The 12,975-nt window shown below is 57.7% G+C and overlaps 2 protein-coding genes across 2 annotated transcripts in view; both read left to right on the forward strand.

Moving 5' to 3' along the window:
• Positions 1 to 1,687, forward strand: part of LOC101660389 (pleckstrin homology-like domain family B member 1) — a 5,328-nt gene extending 3,641 nt beyond the window's left edge. Inside the window, exon 3 of the mRNA XM_013006599.2 lies at positions 232 to 1,687. Coding sequence (XP_012862053.2) covers positions 232 to 636 — 405 coding nt within the window. The 3' untranslated portion in view covers positions 637 to 1,687. The remainder of the gene's footprint in view (positions 1 to 231) is intronic.
• The window catches only part of LOC123520877 (pleckstrin homology-like domain family B member 3), a 15,977-nt gene continuing 3,312 nt past the window's right edge, over positions 311 to 12,975 (forward strand). Inside the window, exons 1-8 of the mRNA XM_045293036.1 lie at positions 311 to 393; positions 1,749 to 1,859; positions 1,999 to 2,082; positions 2,786 to 2,905; positions 5,900 to 5,999; positions 6,152 to 6,242; positions 6,326 to 6,413; positions 6,656 to 6,712. Coding sequence (XP_045148971.1) covers positions 1,797 to 1,859; positions 1,999 to 2,082; positions 2,786 to 2,905; positions 5,900 to 5,999; positions 6,152 to 6,242; positions 6,326 to 6,413; positions 6,656 to 6,712 — 603 coding nt within the window. The 5' untranslated portion in view covers positions 311 to 393; positions 1,749 to 1,796. The remainder of the gene's footprint in view (positions 394 to 1,748; positions 1,860 to 1,998; positions 2,083 to 2,785; positions 2,906 to 5,899; positions 6,000 to 6,151; positions 6,243 to 6,325; positions 6,414 to 6,655; positions 6,713 to 12,975) is intronic.

Here is a 12,975-nt window from a genome sequence, read left to right on the forward strand (position 1 = left end):
CAGGAGTCCAGCCCCCTCCTCCCTCAGACCCAGGAGTCCTCACTTTGCCCCCATCCTTCTTCAGGCCCCTAGTCCCTTCCTCCTTCAGGGGCAGGAGTTTTGGTCTCTAGACCCCTCCTCCCTGAGGCCCAGGAATCCAGACAGCCCAGCACCTCCTTGCTTGCTGACCAGGAGTCCTGGCTCCCCGGCGGTGGATCCAGACCCTCGGCTCTGCTCTGCTCTGACCTGCAGGTGAGGGACCAGCTGGAGGCAGCCCAGCGAGCCTACGAGGACCTGGAGTTCCAGCAGCTGGAGCAGGAGAGCCGGCGGGAGGAGGAGGATCGGGACAGCCCTGGGGCCCGGGCGCTGGATCCCAAGGTGCAGGAGCTCCAGGCCAGTGTGGCACAGCACAGGGTGAGCCGGACCCGGTCCCCACCCTCACCCTCCACCCCGCACTCTGCATCTGTGCCTCTTTCTGTTCTGGTGGCCTGCCTCTGCCATGTTCCTCTGGACAGGATTGAGTATTTACTGCGTGCCAGGCACCGTCTTAAGCCTGGTGGCATAGTGGTTACACCTTGGATTCTGCTCCGCAAGGTCGGCAGTTCGAAACCACCAGTTGCTCCTTGGGAGAAGGAGCAGGGTTTTCTGCTCCTGTGAAGAGTCACCATCTCAGAACTTCACATGGGCAAGTCTCCCTTGTCCTATACTATCTGGGCACTGTGAGTCCGCATCAACTGGACAGCAGTGTGGCCCTGCCCTAAACTCACTGAATGCTTACAGCCGTCTAATGGGATGAGTCGCAGAATGGTGGAAGTGACCATGTCAGAGCCCATCTGACCTCAGGGGGCGATCCTGAGCATAGTCCACCCTCCCACCTTCCTCACCGAGCCTGACATCCACTGCCGCTCCCACGGCCCCTCTCGTCTCTGCTGGGTTCATCTCTTTCTCCTGGGTCTAGGAGGTTCTCAGCAAAGGGACCTTGGGCCCAAAGGACTCGCTCTGCAGCCCGGCTCTTATTCGTGATGGGAGTTAGGTTCTCCCTACCCCAGCCTGAAAGGGACTTGCTCTTTGAAGCCTAATGGGGTGGCAGACCTAGAGCTTCGCGCACCCCAGCTGCCCAGCCTCACTCAGTGACAGGAGCATGCCCGTAAAAGCAAGTCACGGCACCACCCAAGTCCTTTTTTGTCCCTTCTGTTTTATACATGGAGACACTGATATCCCAGGTACTCAGGGCATTGTTCGGAGGGCCCGAACTGAACCTGCTCAGTGCTCATTCTCCCAGTCAAGGAACCGCCAGGTCCCACGGGGACAAAGCAACGTGCTTGACTGTGTTTAAGCTGGAGCTTCCCAGAGTTGGAGGAGGAAGCCCTGGTGCTGGGTCTCCATCCTCCACGGTGCTGTTTCTGGAATTTTCCCTCTGTTTCGTACAGTTCCCCCCTGCCTCTGTCTGTCTGGCCGTTGTCACCCTTCTCTCTGTCTGTAGCCCTCTCCGTGATGCTCTCTGGGTCTCTGTCTCCGTGCCGGACCCCCCCAGCCTCTGTCTGTGTATCCAGTCCTCTTCCCTCCACCCCACCCCAGGTCTCTGTTGGACACCCCCCCCAAAGGGCAGAGCATGATGGGGCTTTACCCCAAGTTCCCCTCCAGGGGCAGCCAGCTCCCAGGGCTCTGAGAGCAAGTGGTGTAGACCTGGGGCTCTCATGGAGAACCTGGTTCTGGGGGAGGGTGGGCAGGGGGATCCAGCGAGTGACCTGGCGGTGTGGGGCCTGCAGCGCCGGATCCAGGTCCTAGAGGAGCAGCTCAAATCCCTGGGGGAGCAGATGGCGGCCGAGAGCCGGGGGCTGAGCCGGAAGAAGGAAGAGGCCCTTCAGGCCCTAACGCAGGTAAGTCTCCCAAGACCTGTTTCTAAGATACCCCCCCAACCCACCCCTCACGGGTCACCCCACCACATCCCTGCCCATCAGATGCCTCCTGGCATCAGGGAGAGCAGCTCTGAGAGGAGGTGTCCCTGCCCGCCCTTAGGAGCGGAGCCGGCTGCTGGAGCTGAGTCACTTTCCGGGATCGTCCAGCGGAGAGTTCTCTGAGCCCAGCCAGGCCCACACTAAGGTATGGGTGGCGGCGGCGGTGGTGTGTGTGTGTGTGTGTGATGTGATCTCCTCCCCCAGACCCAGGGGTCCAGCCCCCTCCTCATTCAGTTTAGGCCCTAGCTCCCTTTTTTTTTTTTGGGGGGGGGGCAGGATGAGCCAGAGCAAAGGCCCTGTGGTAGGAGTCAGATGGGGTGGGGCCGGGAGGCAATGTATTCCATCCAGGTGGAAAGGTGAGCCAGGCGGCATGTGGCCTGAGCGGTCCTCTGAGCCCCTTTGCTGTCCCCTCTGCCCAGCCCGCCCTTCCCTTCTCTGGAGCACCACTGCCCTTTGCCTGACTCCCACTAGTCTGAGCCTGGCATGCAATGGGTGCTCAGAGGAGGTGTTGGACTGGCTGGGTGAGCCCTTGGGGATCATCTGCTTCTCTCGAAACCCACTCTGGCCCTGGGAAAGAGGAGGTGCAGTGCGCTCAGCCCCACCTGGCCCGGCCCCCAGAGGGTGAGGGAGCCAGGAGCCACTGAGGCCATCGGCCTAGCTTCCTTTTTTCAAGAGAACCCGCCCCCCCATGCCCCCCAACACATACGGTTAAGTTTATGCTGGGAGGCTGGACACTATGTAGCGGTAGGGACTTGAAGCTGCCACGTTTCCATCCGGGAAGTGGGCTGGCGCTGGAAGCCTTGGCAGCCCTCGCCCAGCTCCCTGTCACCTCCGCCCCACCCTCGCAGCTCCTGTTCACCCACAAGACAGACCGTCAGCTGCTGGTGCTCCAGGACCCCACCGCCCACGCCGCTGCCACCACCACGGCCACCTCCTCCTGCCTCTTCTCTGTCCACAGCTCCCTGCAGGTACCTCTTCCCCGCCCCCCACCCCACCCCAGGGCACAGTGTCTGTGGGTGGGTGGGGGGGCTAAGACTAGAAGGCCCACTGGACAGGGTGGTGAGGTTCCCAGAATGGCCCAGGTGGCTCCTCTGCGGCGGTGGGGCAGGTAGAGGGTGTGGGCAGGGGGGCGGGGGTGGGGGTGGGCGGGAGGTGTATTAGCAGGATCTGTCAGGTTCCAGTTTTACCGCTCACTATCTTTGATTCTTTCACTTCCTCTTCCCACTCCTCCCCTCCCCCACGAACATGGGGGCTTGTGCATCCAGGAGTACATTTTTATTTACTTATTTATTTATCCAACCGTGTTATTGGCGTGTAATTCACCTATCATACAGTTCAATGGTTCAGTCACATCCCGAAGTGGACGGTCATCACCATGATCAGTAATCAGCTCCCCATTTCCCCCACCCCACCTGTTGGCCGCCCAAAGAACCATTCATCCAGTTCCTGTCTCTATAGATTTACCTATCCTGGATTTTAAAAAAAATTTATTTCCCCCCCTGGATTTCACCACATATAGGAAAACATCCAATAATCGAAACAAAACAAAACTAGCAACAGTAGCAAAGTAAAACAGAAAAACCTCAATCAAAAAGAAAGCAGACAACAGGATAATACTAAAACAAATTTAGACGGATCCTCAGGGAGATAGGCGCACATTTTTAAAGCGCTTAAGCAGGCAATATGAGAGGGCTTCAAAAAGTTTGGGGTGGTGGTGGAGGGTGGGATCGGTTATCTTTTAATTCCCTTTTCCACCACTTAAAAATGCAAACAAAAACTTTTTAGGGCGAGCTGGGCGGAGTGTGGAAGTGTGTTGACGGAACAGATCTGTTTTCCACTCACCAATTCCTGCCCCGTGCTTCCTCTCATCACTTGTCGTCCCACAATGCAGCAGCCTTTCTCCCACTTCCTGTGTCTGCGGTCCTTCTCCTCGCCTCGCCCTCTGTCCGAGGGCTTTTCCTGGGAACTTTGACCCTGGGCAGAGTCCACCCTGGAGAACTCAAATGGCTGTTGACATGGAGGCGTGTGGACCTCACTGATGGGACAGGGCCCCTTGCAGACCTGCCTGCTGTTTGGGGGACGCCGCCAGTCTCCACCAGGCCGCCAGCCTGGTCTGTTTTAGGAACTTGAGTTTTGTTCCACATTTTCTCCAGTGCTTTCCCCCCAGGGACTTCTTTCGGAGGAGGTGGCCGCGATAGCCGGACACTGTGGGGCGTTTCTGGTCTCAGGGTCGTAGAGCGCTGCTGTGCGTGTCCTGTGGGACAAATTGTCCCTAGGCTTCTTAGATTTTGGGGGGAAGACCAAGAGCGGCATCTCAGATGGCTGCCAGGAGCTTATTAAACCCTGGGAGCTACTCAGCAAAGTAGGGCTTAGAACCTTCTCTGTGTGCACCATGCCGATTGATCTTGGTGTCCCCACAACTATGGTCCTAGGCCCCCAGGCCCAGCGCCTCCTTCCCTTACGGTCTAAGATGTTTGTAGGTCCTCTCTGCGCTCCACCACGATAGTGGGTGTTTTGGCTGCAAAGGTAAATAACCACGTGCAAACATCCTTGGTCAAAGCTAGACACACGGATATATCTGTGGGGTGCCTCCCACTCTCTCCCACACCTGTCTGTCCATCATCAGCCCCCCATCCCACTCCTCCAAAATTGGCTCCACAAACCCTTAAAAGCCACCTCGTATTGCTAAGGTCGTCTGCACCATCATCATCCCCATCTCCCCAACTGCCATCCCCAGAAGCGGTGTAGCTACTGGTGTTCCGAGTAACCTTCCAGACCACCTTAAAACGTCCCAACATGGGCCTGGGTCAAAACTTGCATCTAATTGGATACCTTTTTTTAACACCCCACCCCCCACCCCAAAATGAACTGGAATAGGGAATGTTACAAAGCTGTGTACAAAGGCGCGTGACTATTAGAAGGAAAGGGTTTCTTTTCGTCAGTTGGGGTAGAAACATGGCGAACGCTTAGAACGTGGAAGCCCTTAGTATAAGGTGCCCTGGTGGCGTAGTGGGTGACTCGTTGGGCAGCTCATCACAAGGTCAGCAGTTCGAAGCCACCAGCCGCTCCGAGTGAGAAAGAACAGGCTTTCTGTTCCTGTAGAGTAGAAAGAGTTACAATCTGAAAAACCCACAGGGGCAGTTCCACCCAGTCCTGCAGGGTCGCTCTGAGTCAGAAGGGACAGTGGGTTTGGTTTTGCTATTAGAGGGTGCCTGTTTCTCCCACCCGCCCGCTCCTCTCCCCAACTACAGACACGAAGGGCCTTCCAAGAGCTGGTAGACAAATTCCATTATCTTTTAATTCCAGTTTCCCCAGGGACTTTTTGAGAACTCCTCCGTGCAATACAATTCATTTAAAGTGTATGGGCGAGTGGTTTTTAATCTGGTCAGAACCATGATCGATTCTAGAACATTCTCAGTGTCCCAGACGGGAAGCTTACCCCCACAGCCATCATTTTCCAACTCTTCCCATCCGTCCAGTCGCCGGCACCCACGCCTCTCCCCGTCCTGTCTCTGTTCTAGCCGACTCGTAGAAGTGGACTCACATGACCCGTGGGGCTTTGTGACTGGTGTCTCTTGTCACTGGGCATCACGTTGTCAAGGTTCATCTGTGTTCACAGCGGGCCTCTTGGTCTTCGCCAAGGGGATGAGTGGTTTCCCTCAGCTGCTCTCTGACCTAAGGATCCCTGGTGGTGCAGTGGGTTACACCTCGGGCTGCTAACCACAAGGTCAGCAGTTCGAGACCACCAGCTGCTCCTCGGGAGAAAGACGAGGCTTTCTGTTCCCATACAGAGTGTGTCTCAGGAAAAGAAAAAAAAAAAAAGAGTGAGTCTCAGAAACCACAGGGGCAGCTCTGAGTGAGACCCATCGCCTGCAGTGAGTTCGATGTGTGGTTTGGGTTTCTGACTTAGAACTGAGCTCCAGCATCTTTTTCCCTCTGTGATTAGCTTCTTATGTTTCTAGGGCTCCATTGGCCTCCAGAGGACCGGAAGCCTGTCCCGGAGACGGGGAGAGAGGACGAACCAGAGAGGATCCCCGCGACCTCTGTCCCTCCATTGTACTGGTAAGGACCCTTCCCCTCCCCACCACCCAAGTTCCCCTCCACCATCTCTCCTGCAGCAGGGGGAAGGAACCGGAAAAGACACCTACCGGCAAGAAATGCCCACTTGAGTAAAGGGATTGTCCAACCCCCTGACTCGACCTCCTCTCCCCTAGGACCCCTAGAGGCCTCAGCTCTTTCGACAGCAGCCGAAGATTCTGGGAGACACCCCCTCTATCAGCTACTGAACTGTAGCCCTGGGAATAGGTGAGCCATCAGGGAGAGGTGGGGGGATGGGAGGAGAAGGCCAAGCTGCTCTAACGGCCTTCTTCTCCACTCTCTGCTTCCAGCCATGGGGCCCTGCACCCAGACATTGCCCGCATGGAGCGGCTCCTGCAGCAGGCCGTGGCCGAGAGGGAGCGGTTACTCAAGGCCAGGGTGAGCCCTCTCCCTGGGGACGGGATCCCAGGGGCCTGCTCTTCAGACCCAGGAGTCCAGATCCCAGCCCCTCCTCCCTCAGACCCAGGGATCCAGGCCCCTCCTCCCTCAGACCCAGGAGTTGAAGCCCCCAGCCCCTCCTCCCTCAGGCCCAGGAGTCCAGGCCCCCAGCCCCTCCTCCCTCAGCCAGCACTCCTGCATATTCCCTGCATCTTACTGGTGGCTGCATCCTGAGCCTACAGGAAGGGACGAGGAGGAGCACGGAAGGTTCTTCAGGCCCTGCCGTTCCCGCCATCATGGTCAGTGCCCCTCACCTCTGCCCTGCTCTCTCCCCTGTTCTCAGCCCCCTCCGGACTCCACCCCTCCCCCTCCTCCAGTGGGAGAGGCTGGTGGTTTCGAACTGCTGACCTTGTGATTAGCAGCCCAACATGTAACCCACTACAACACCAAACTCAGAACTCAACTGCATAGAGCTGATGCTGAATCACAGCGACCCTCCAATGCCAGGGTAGAACTGCCCCCGGGAGTTTCTGGGACCAGCACTCTGGGAATAGGAAGCCCCGTCTTTCTCCCGCGGAGGGGCTAGTAGTTTTGAACCACGGACCTTGGGGATTGCAGCTCAATGTGTTACCACCACACCCCCCAGAGCTCCTCTTCCTACAATACCAGGGTGCCTAAAAACCCACCCCAACCCAACCTGTTGCCAACAGGTCAATTCTGGCTCATCGCACCTCTGTAGCGTTTCTGATGCTGTAAAATCCTTACTTATGGGAATAGCCAGCCTTGCCCTTCTCCCTTGGAAAGGCTGGTGGGTTTGAACCACCAACCTTGCAGTCAGCATCCCAGCAACGCTCACCGACAGTGCCACCAGGCCTCCTGACCAGGACGATTAGCTCAACAGTGAGCACCAGCCGACGAAGAGGGACGATGAAGCCAGTGCCCTCATTCATTTCTTGACCACTAGTTATCGGCTGCCTGTTTTAAAGACGCAGTCATGGGGGTCCCTGCCTCACAGCCCCCCATGTCTCACATGCCCCTGGGTTTCATTCGGGTCAGGAGGGCCTGGGTTTGAGTCCCAGCTCTGCTCTCCTGAAGCGCAGGTGACCTGAGGGTGGGGGCTAACACATCACTCAGTTTGTTCATCTGTCAAATGGGGCTCCTCAGAACCCTGTCTCCAGGGTGGTTGAGGGGAGGGTTTAGCAGTGGCTGCGTGGAAAGCCCTGGCAGTGTAGGAGATGGAGTGGCTGGGATCCCCTCCCTTCCTCATTGTTAGCGCAATAGAAAGGCTTCGGCCGGTAAATACACGGATGCATGAGGCGCTGGGTGGCGGCTGCAGGCTGCAGGCTGGTCAACAGCCCCCTCCTCTTCCCTCCCCAGGCCCCGCCCACACCCCCACCCCGCCCCCCAGGCCCCCGAGTAAGAAGGCAACATAACAGATTAGCAATGAGAGCAAAGCCAAGCCACAAAGCCCTGAGGAGCCCCTAATCGGGGGGCTGCTGCCGCGGGCCCCTGGTGAAGATGGGGGGTCGCATCAAGACGTGGAGGAAGCGCTGGTTCTGCTTTGACCGCCAGGCCCGGCGCCTGGCCTACTATGCAGGCAAGTCCAGCAGGGCTGCCTGCGCCTCGGGCCACCTGGGCCTGCAAGAGTGTAGCCGGAGGCCTTTGGCCTCAGCCAGCCAGCAACTCTGACCCCCGGCCTCGGGCTCTCCTAGGCCTCTGAGCCTGGGTCCCCAGGCCCTTTCCCCCTCAGTACTCCTGAGTCAAAGGAGTTCTCCCTGCTTCCCCAAGATCCAGGAATTCTGGCCCCTAGCTCCTCCTTCCCATCACCCAGGGGACTGGTCTGTCAGGCCTCTCATCTCCCGGGATCCTTAGCCCCTGCCTCCTTAAGCGACCAGATGCCCAGCCCTATTATGTAACGGTGAGATCCGTTGTGTGCCGTTCGGCTCTCCACGTTCCAGGAGTGTGAGCCTAGAGCGGCGGTTCTCAACCTGTGGGTCGTGACCCCTTTGGGTCGGTTGAACGACCCTTTCACAAGGGTCACCCAGTTCATCGCAGTAGCAAAATGACAGCAATGAAGTAGCAACAAAAAATAATGTTATGGATGGGGGGTCACCACAACATGAGGAACTGTATTAAAGGGTCGAGGCATTAGGAGGTTGAGAACCACTGGCCAAGAGCCTTTCCTCCCACTCCAAGACCCTAAGGAATCAACCCCCTAGTCTTTCCTCTAGAGAGATCCCGGGCTCCGATCCCCTCTCTGAGTCCCTGCCCTTCCTAGGGCTGAAGTACTGACTCCAGCGCCCACACACAGTCAGTCTCCCATGGCGCATCGTCAGCGTTCAGACTCTTCCCAACCACTGCACTTCAAAGTCTTACCGTGCTCCTGACCCAGCCAACCCTAGTACTTGAGGGTTCTCCAGATGCTCACCATGTTCCCGACCCCAACCCCAGCCTCAACATGGGTCCAGTGACTCCACCCCCACCCCCCACCCACCCAGACTCTTAACTGTCTCTATTTCTCCCTTGTCCTCTCCCCAGACAAGGAAGAGACCAAGCTCAAAGGCGTCATCTACTTCCAGGCCATCGAGGAAGTCTACTACGACCACTTACGCTGTGCCTTCAAGGTGAAGCCCTCCTCCCCTCAGCGTGCCCCTGTGTGCTCACCCCCCACAACCCCCTAGAGGTCAGAGCCCGGCCTTCGAGCCCAGGAGACAGCAGGTCGCCTCACCCCCGGGACTGGAGACGCAGGGCCCGCTGTCCCTCGTTCCCAGCCGCTGCCACTTTCCTTGGAGTAAAAGCTGCAGAGCCCGGATTTGGCCCGCTGGGAACGCACAGTGTGGAGGCAGCCCTGGGGTCAGCCTGAGGAGCTGGCCTCCTCGGGGCCTGAGCCTGTTGAATGTCTTCCCCCTGAGAACTCGGGACTCCGAACTTTCACAGACACGCAGTGCTGGCTGGGAAGGATCTGATAAATCATTCCATTTTTAGAAAGCTCCCAGAGCGGAGACCGGAGGAAGCTTTTGGAATGTGACCTCGGGGAAGGGGCTTCCCTTCGCTGAGCCTTAGTTTCCCTCCTCTGTAGAGTGGACACAACCCAGCCCACCCTCAGAGCAATAAGGCTCGCATAGAGAACGGATACCCAACTCATTAGCTGCCACTGGCTCGGGGCGGCCTCACGCACCACAGGGGGAGATAGTGCCTGGTCCTGCCCGGTCTTCCTTCACCATCGCTGGCCTGCCCGAGCCCATGGCTGAGCCCGCTGCGACCCAGCACCGTACTGGACACGGTCCAGTTAGGGCCCTTATGGTTTTCATGGCTAATGTTCAGACGCAGAGGGGAACACACAAACCAGCACAGTACGACGCTCTCGCTGCTGAGTCGGGTGGGGTAGTAAGTCCCCAAATGCAAACTCACTGCCATCGAACCCATTCGGGCTCCTAGCAACCCTCTACTGTATAAGAACCGCCCCCTGTGGGTTTGCAAGACTAACCTTTTACAGGAGTGAAAAACCTCACCTTTCTCCCAAGGTGCAGCAGGTGCTTTTGAACTTCTGACTGTAGGGTTAGCAGGCCAAAGGCATAAGCACTACGCCACCGTGGCTCCTGATCTAGCATCTAGAGCTCTTTCCTTGAGTTAACGACTTGCTTTTGGGGTAGTCAATAGTTATCCCAATAAAGGAACTCTGGACACGAGGTCAGGCACCCTGGTGGCGCCGTGGGAGAAGAGTTGGGCTGCTAGCCATGAGCCCGGTGGTTCAAGCCCACCGGCAGCTCCTCGGGAGGAAGATGAGGCTGCCCCGTCTTGCTTACTACTTAATGCACAGTGAGCAAATCCACATGGGTCTCACCACATCAGAGGTGTGGAGAAACCTGGGCCTCTGCTCACTCCCCACAGATTAGTCAGCAAGCATCTGTGAGCTCGTGCTGCCCTGGGGGACTGGTTCCACCGTGCCTGTCATGGGTTGGTTGTGAGTTTGTTAAAGAAACTGGAAAATTCTGTAGCACTGTGTGGTAGGGTTGAGAGAGACCGAAGCCAGCCAGCCCTAGACGTAGCGTTGTTGCTGCCTAAGGATCCCTGCAGATGAACAAGCAAGCACTATTAAGCCCGAGCTTCCCTCTCGTGTAGGGTGACCCAACACGGCCTGGGGGTGCCATTTAGAACGACAGGAGGGAATGAAGCCCACCTTGCCACAAAGGGGCCCCCGGGGGGTGCTGGGCTAAGCGGAGGCCCCGCATGGAGAAAGACCAGGCATGCTATGTGTGGAGGTTTACCACGCCCGGGAGATGCGCAGCCCACCACCAGGGTTCCTGCTTCGCTCCTACAGGGGCTTCGTGGTTAGCGAGTGGACCGAGCAGGCTGGAACTTGGCACCTCGTGGGCAGCCCGTCCCTGTCCCCTTCCCCTCCCTCATCTCCTGCTGCTCCTCCTTTCAGAGCCCCAGCCCGCGCCTGACCTTCTGCGTCAAAACCTACGAGCGCCTTTTCTACATGGTGGCCCCCAACCCGGAGGCCATGCGCATTTGGATGGACGTCATCGTGACCGCAGCCGACGAGAACCACGCCCCCTGACAGGCCCCGCCCACCGGGAGGGCGTCCCCGCCGAGGCCCCGCCCAGTGCGCTCGCGCAACGCGGCGCTCCGCCCACTGCCGGGGAGCGCGCGCCCGCCCCTTCGGAACCGCCCCGCTCCGATAGCCTGCCCAGTTGCGTTCGGCGGTGTGCCTGGTCTGGACCACTGCTGGCCGACTCGCATCAAGGCACAGGCCTCCCGGGCCCCGCTCCTCGTCCCGAGGGCCCTGCCCCGGGCATAAGGAAGATTGCAGGGGTGGAAAGGAACTATTTATTGGTGCTCCTGTGAGACAGAATTAAACTTGGAGGAAAAACAATAGTTGCTGTGGTTTTTGGCCCAGATTTCGAGAGGGCAGAGGGAGCGGGGGTGCTGGGCCCCTAGGCAGGACAAGCAAGTTATGGGTGCTTCTGAGAAGGGAGCGCCCCACAGCCGGTTGCCCAGCCTAGGAAAGCCCTGGGATGGGGGCCAAGGAGGCATTCATTCCTTTGTGTCCAGGGAATTTTACCCTGATCAGGCTATTTGCAAGAAACCCTGGGCCGGCAGGGTTAACTGCTTGCTGACTGCAAGGTTGGGCGTTCAAATCCACCAGCTGTTCAGTGGGAGAAAAAGGAGGCTGCTTAAGGTGTATAGTCTTGACAACCCAAAGAGAGCAGTTCTACTCTGCCCTATAAAAACTGACAGCAGTGTGTGTGTGTGTGTGTGTAGGGGTGGGGTGGGGCCTGTTCGTAACTTCTAGTCACTACTAGATCCCCCTCTGAGCACTCAGGGGTCATCAGAGGTCCATGGGAGCAGAACTGTCCCCTGACCAGAGCACATCTCACACCATGAAAGTGAATTCAAAACATCCTCTCAAGCCTCCGGGATCTTTGTTCTCCAAGAAGCCCTCTCTGATTACCCTGGCCAAGTCAGATGCTCCCCCACCCCTGTGTGGACCCCTCTGATGGTGTCTCCCTTGACCAGCCTGGGCCATCACTCCAGATGGAAGGGCACTCCATGGGCAGTTGCCCTGGGAAGCAGGCACGGGTCCAGGCCTGGCCACCACCCAGTCTAGTGGGAGCTAGATTCTGAAGGAATGTTCTCTGGTTGAATCAGATGACGAGAGAACGATGCTAAGGACTGGGGACAGCTGTGAACCAGGCAGAGCAAACTTTCGGCTGAGTTCCTGCCTCAGGTCTCATTATAGATGTCCCTTCAAAGTTCTCCCTGGTCCCTAGGCAGGGCCACGTGCTTCTTTGGGAGTCCCACAGTCTCCTGGGCATCCTCACTGCAGCCCTGACTACTCTTCAGTGGTCACTGTATGGGGACAGATTGTCCCCCGCTGTCAAGCCCCTCGACTCAGACACTCAGTCCCTCTCTCATCCCAGGATCCAGGTGTCCCATCACCCCCTGGGTGCCAGACTCCCTTGAGGTTCAGAAAGGGTGCTCCTAAACCCTGGGAGGTAAACACCCCAATCCCCAGGCCCGGGTGGTACAAGGACAAGTTGGGCTGTTAACCACAGGTTGGCACCCTCCAAGCTGCACCTGTAAGGAGCCCTGGTGGTGGAGTGGAGTCCGCGTTGGGCTGCTAACCACAGGTTGGCAGTTTGAAACCAATGCCTGCTCCTCGGGAGAAAAATGAAGCTTTCTACTCTGGTAAAGGTTTACTGTTTTGGGAACCCACAGGAGCAATTCTACCCCATCCTATAGACTGGCAATGAGTCAGAATGGTCTCCATGACAGTGAGTGTGAAGTTCTGGATGCACATAAAGGCATTAGGTGGCTAACCCAAAGGTCCGTGGGTCAAATCCACCAGTCGTTCCTTGGGAGAAAGACGAGGTTGTCTGCTCCCGGAAAGACTGCTCCGGAGCAGTTCCACTCTCTCCGAGAGTCACCGTGAGTTGGAATAAACCAGAAGGCAGGGAGTTTGGTTTGGATTTTCTGGGGTGCCAGATGTCCCCTGGCCTGCGTCTCCAGGTGAGAGACATCTGGCCGCCCTTCTGCGGGGAGGGGGGGGGGGCTC

The sequence above is a fragment of the Echinops telfairi genome, unplaced genomic scaffold (genome assembly GCF_000313985.2).
Source record: "Echinops telfairi isolate 266 unplaced genomic scaffold, ASM31398v2 ScPeMD7_655;HRSCAF=1070, whole genome shotgun sequence".
Lineage (NCBI taxonomy): Eukaryota > Metazoa > Chordata > Mammalia > Afrosoricida > Tenrecidae > Echinops > Echinops telfairi.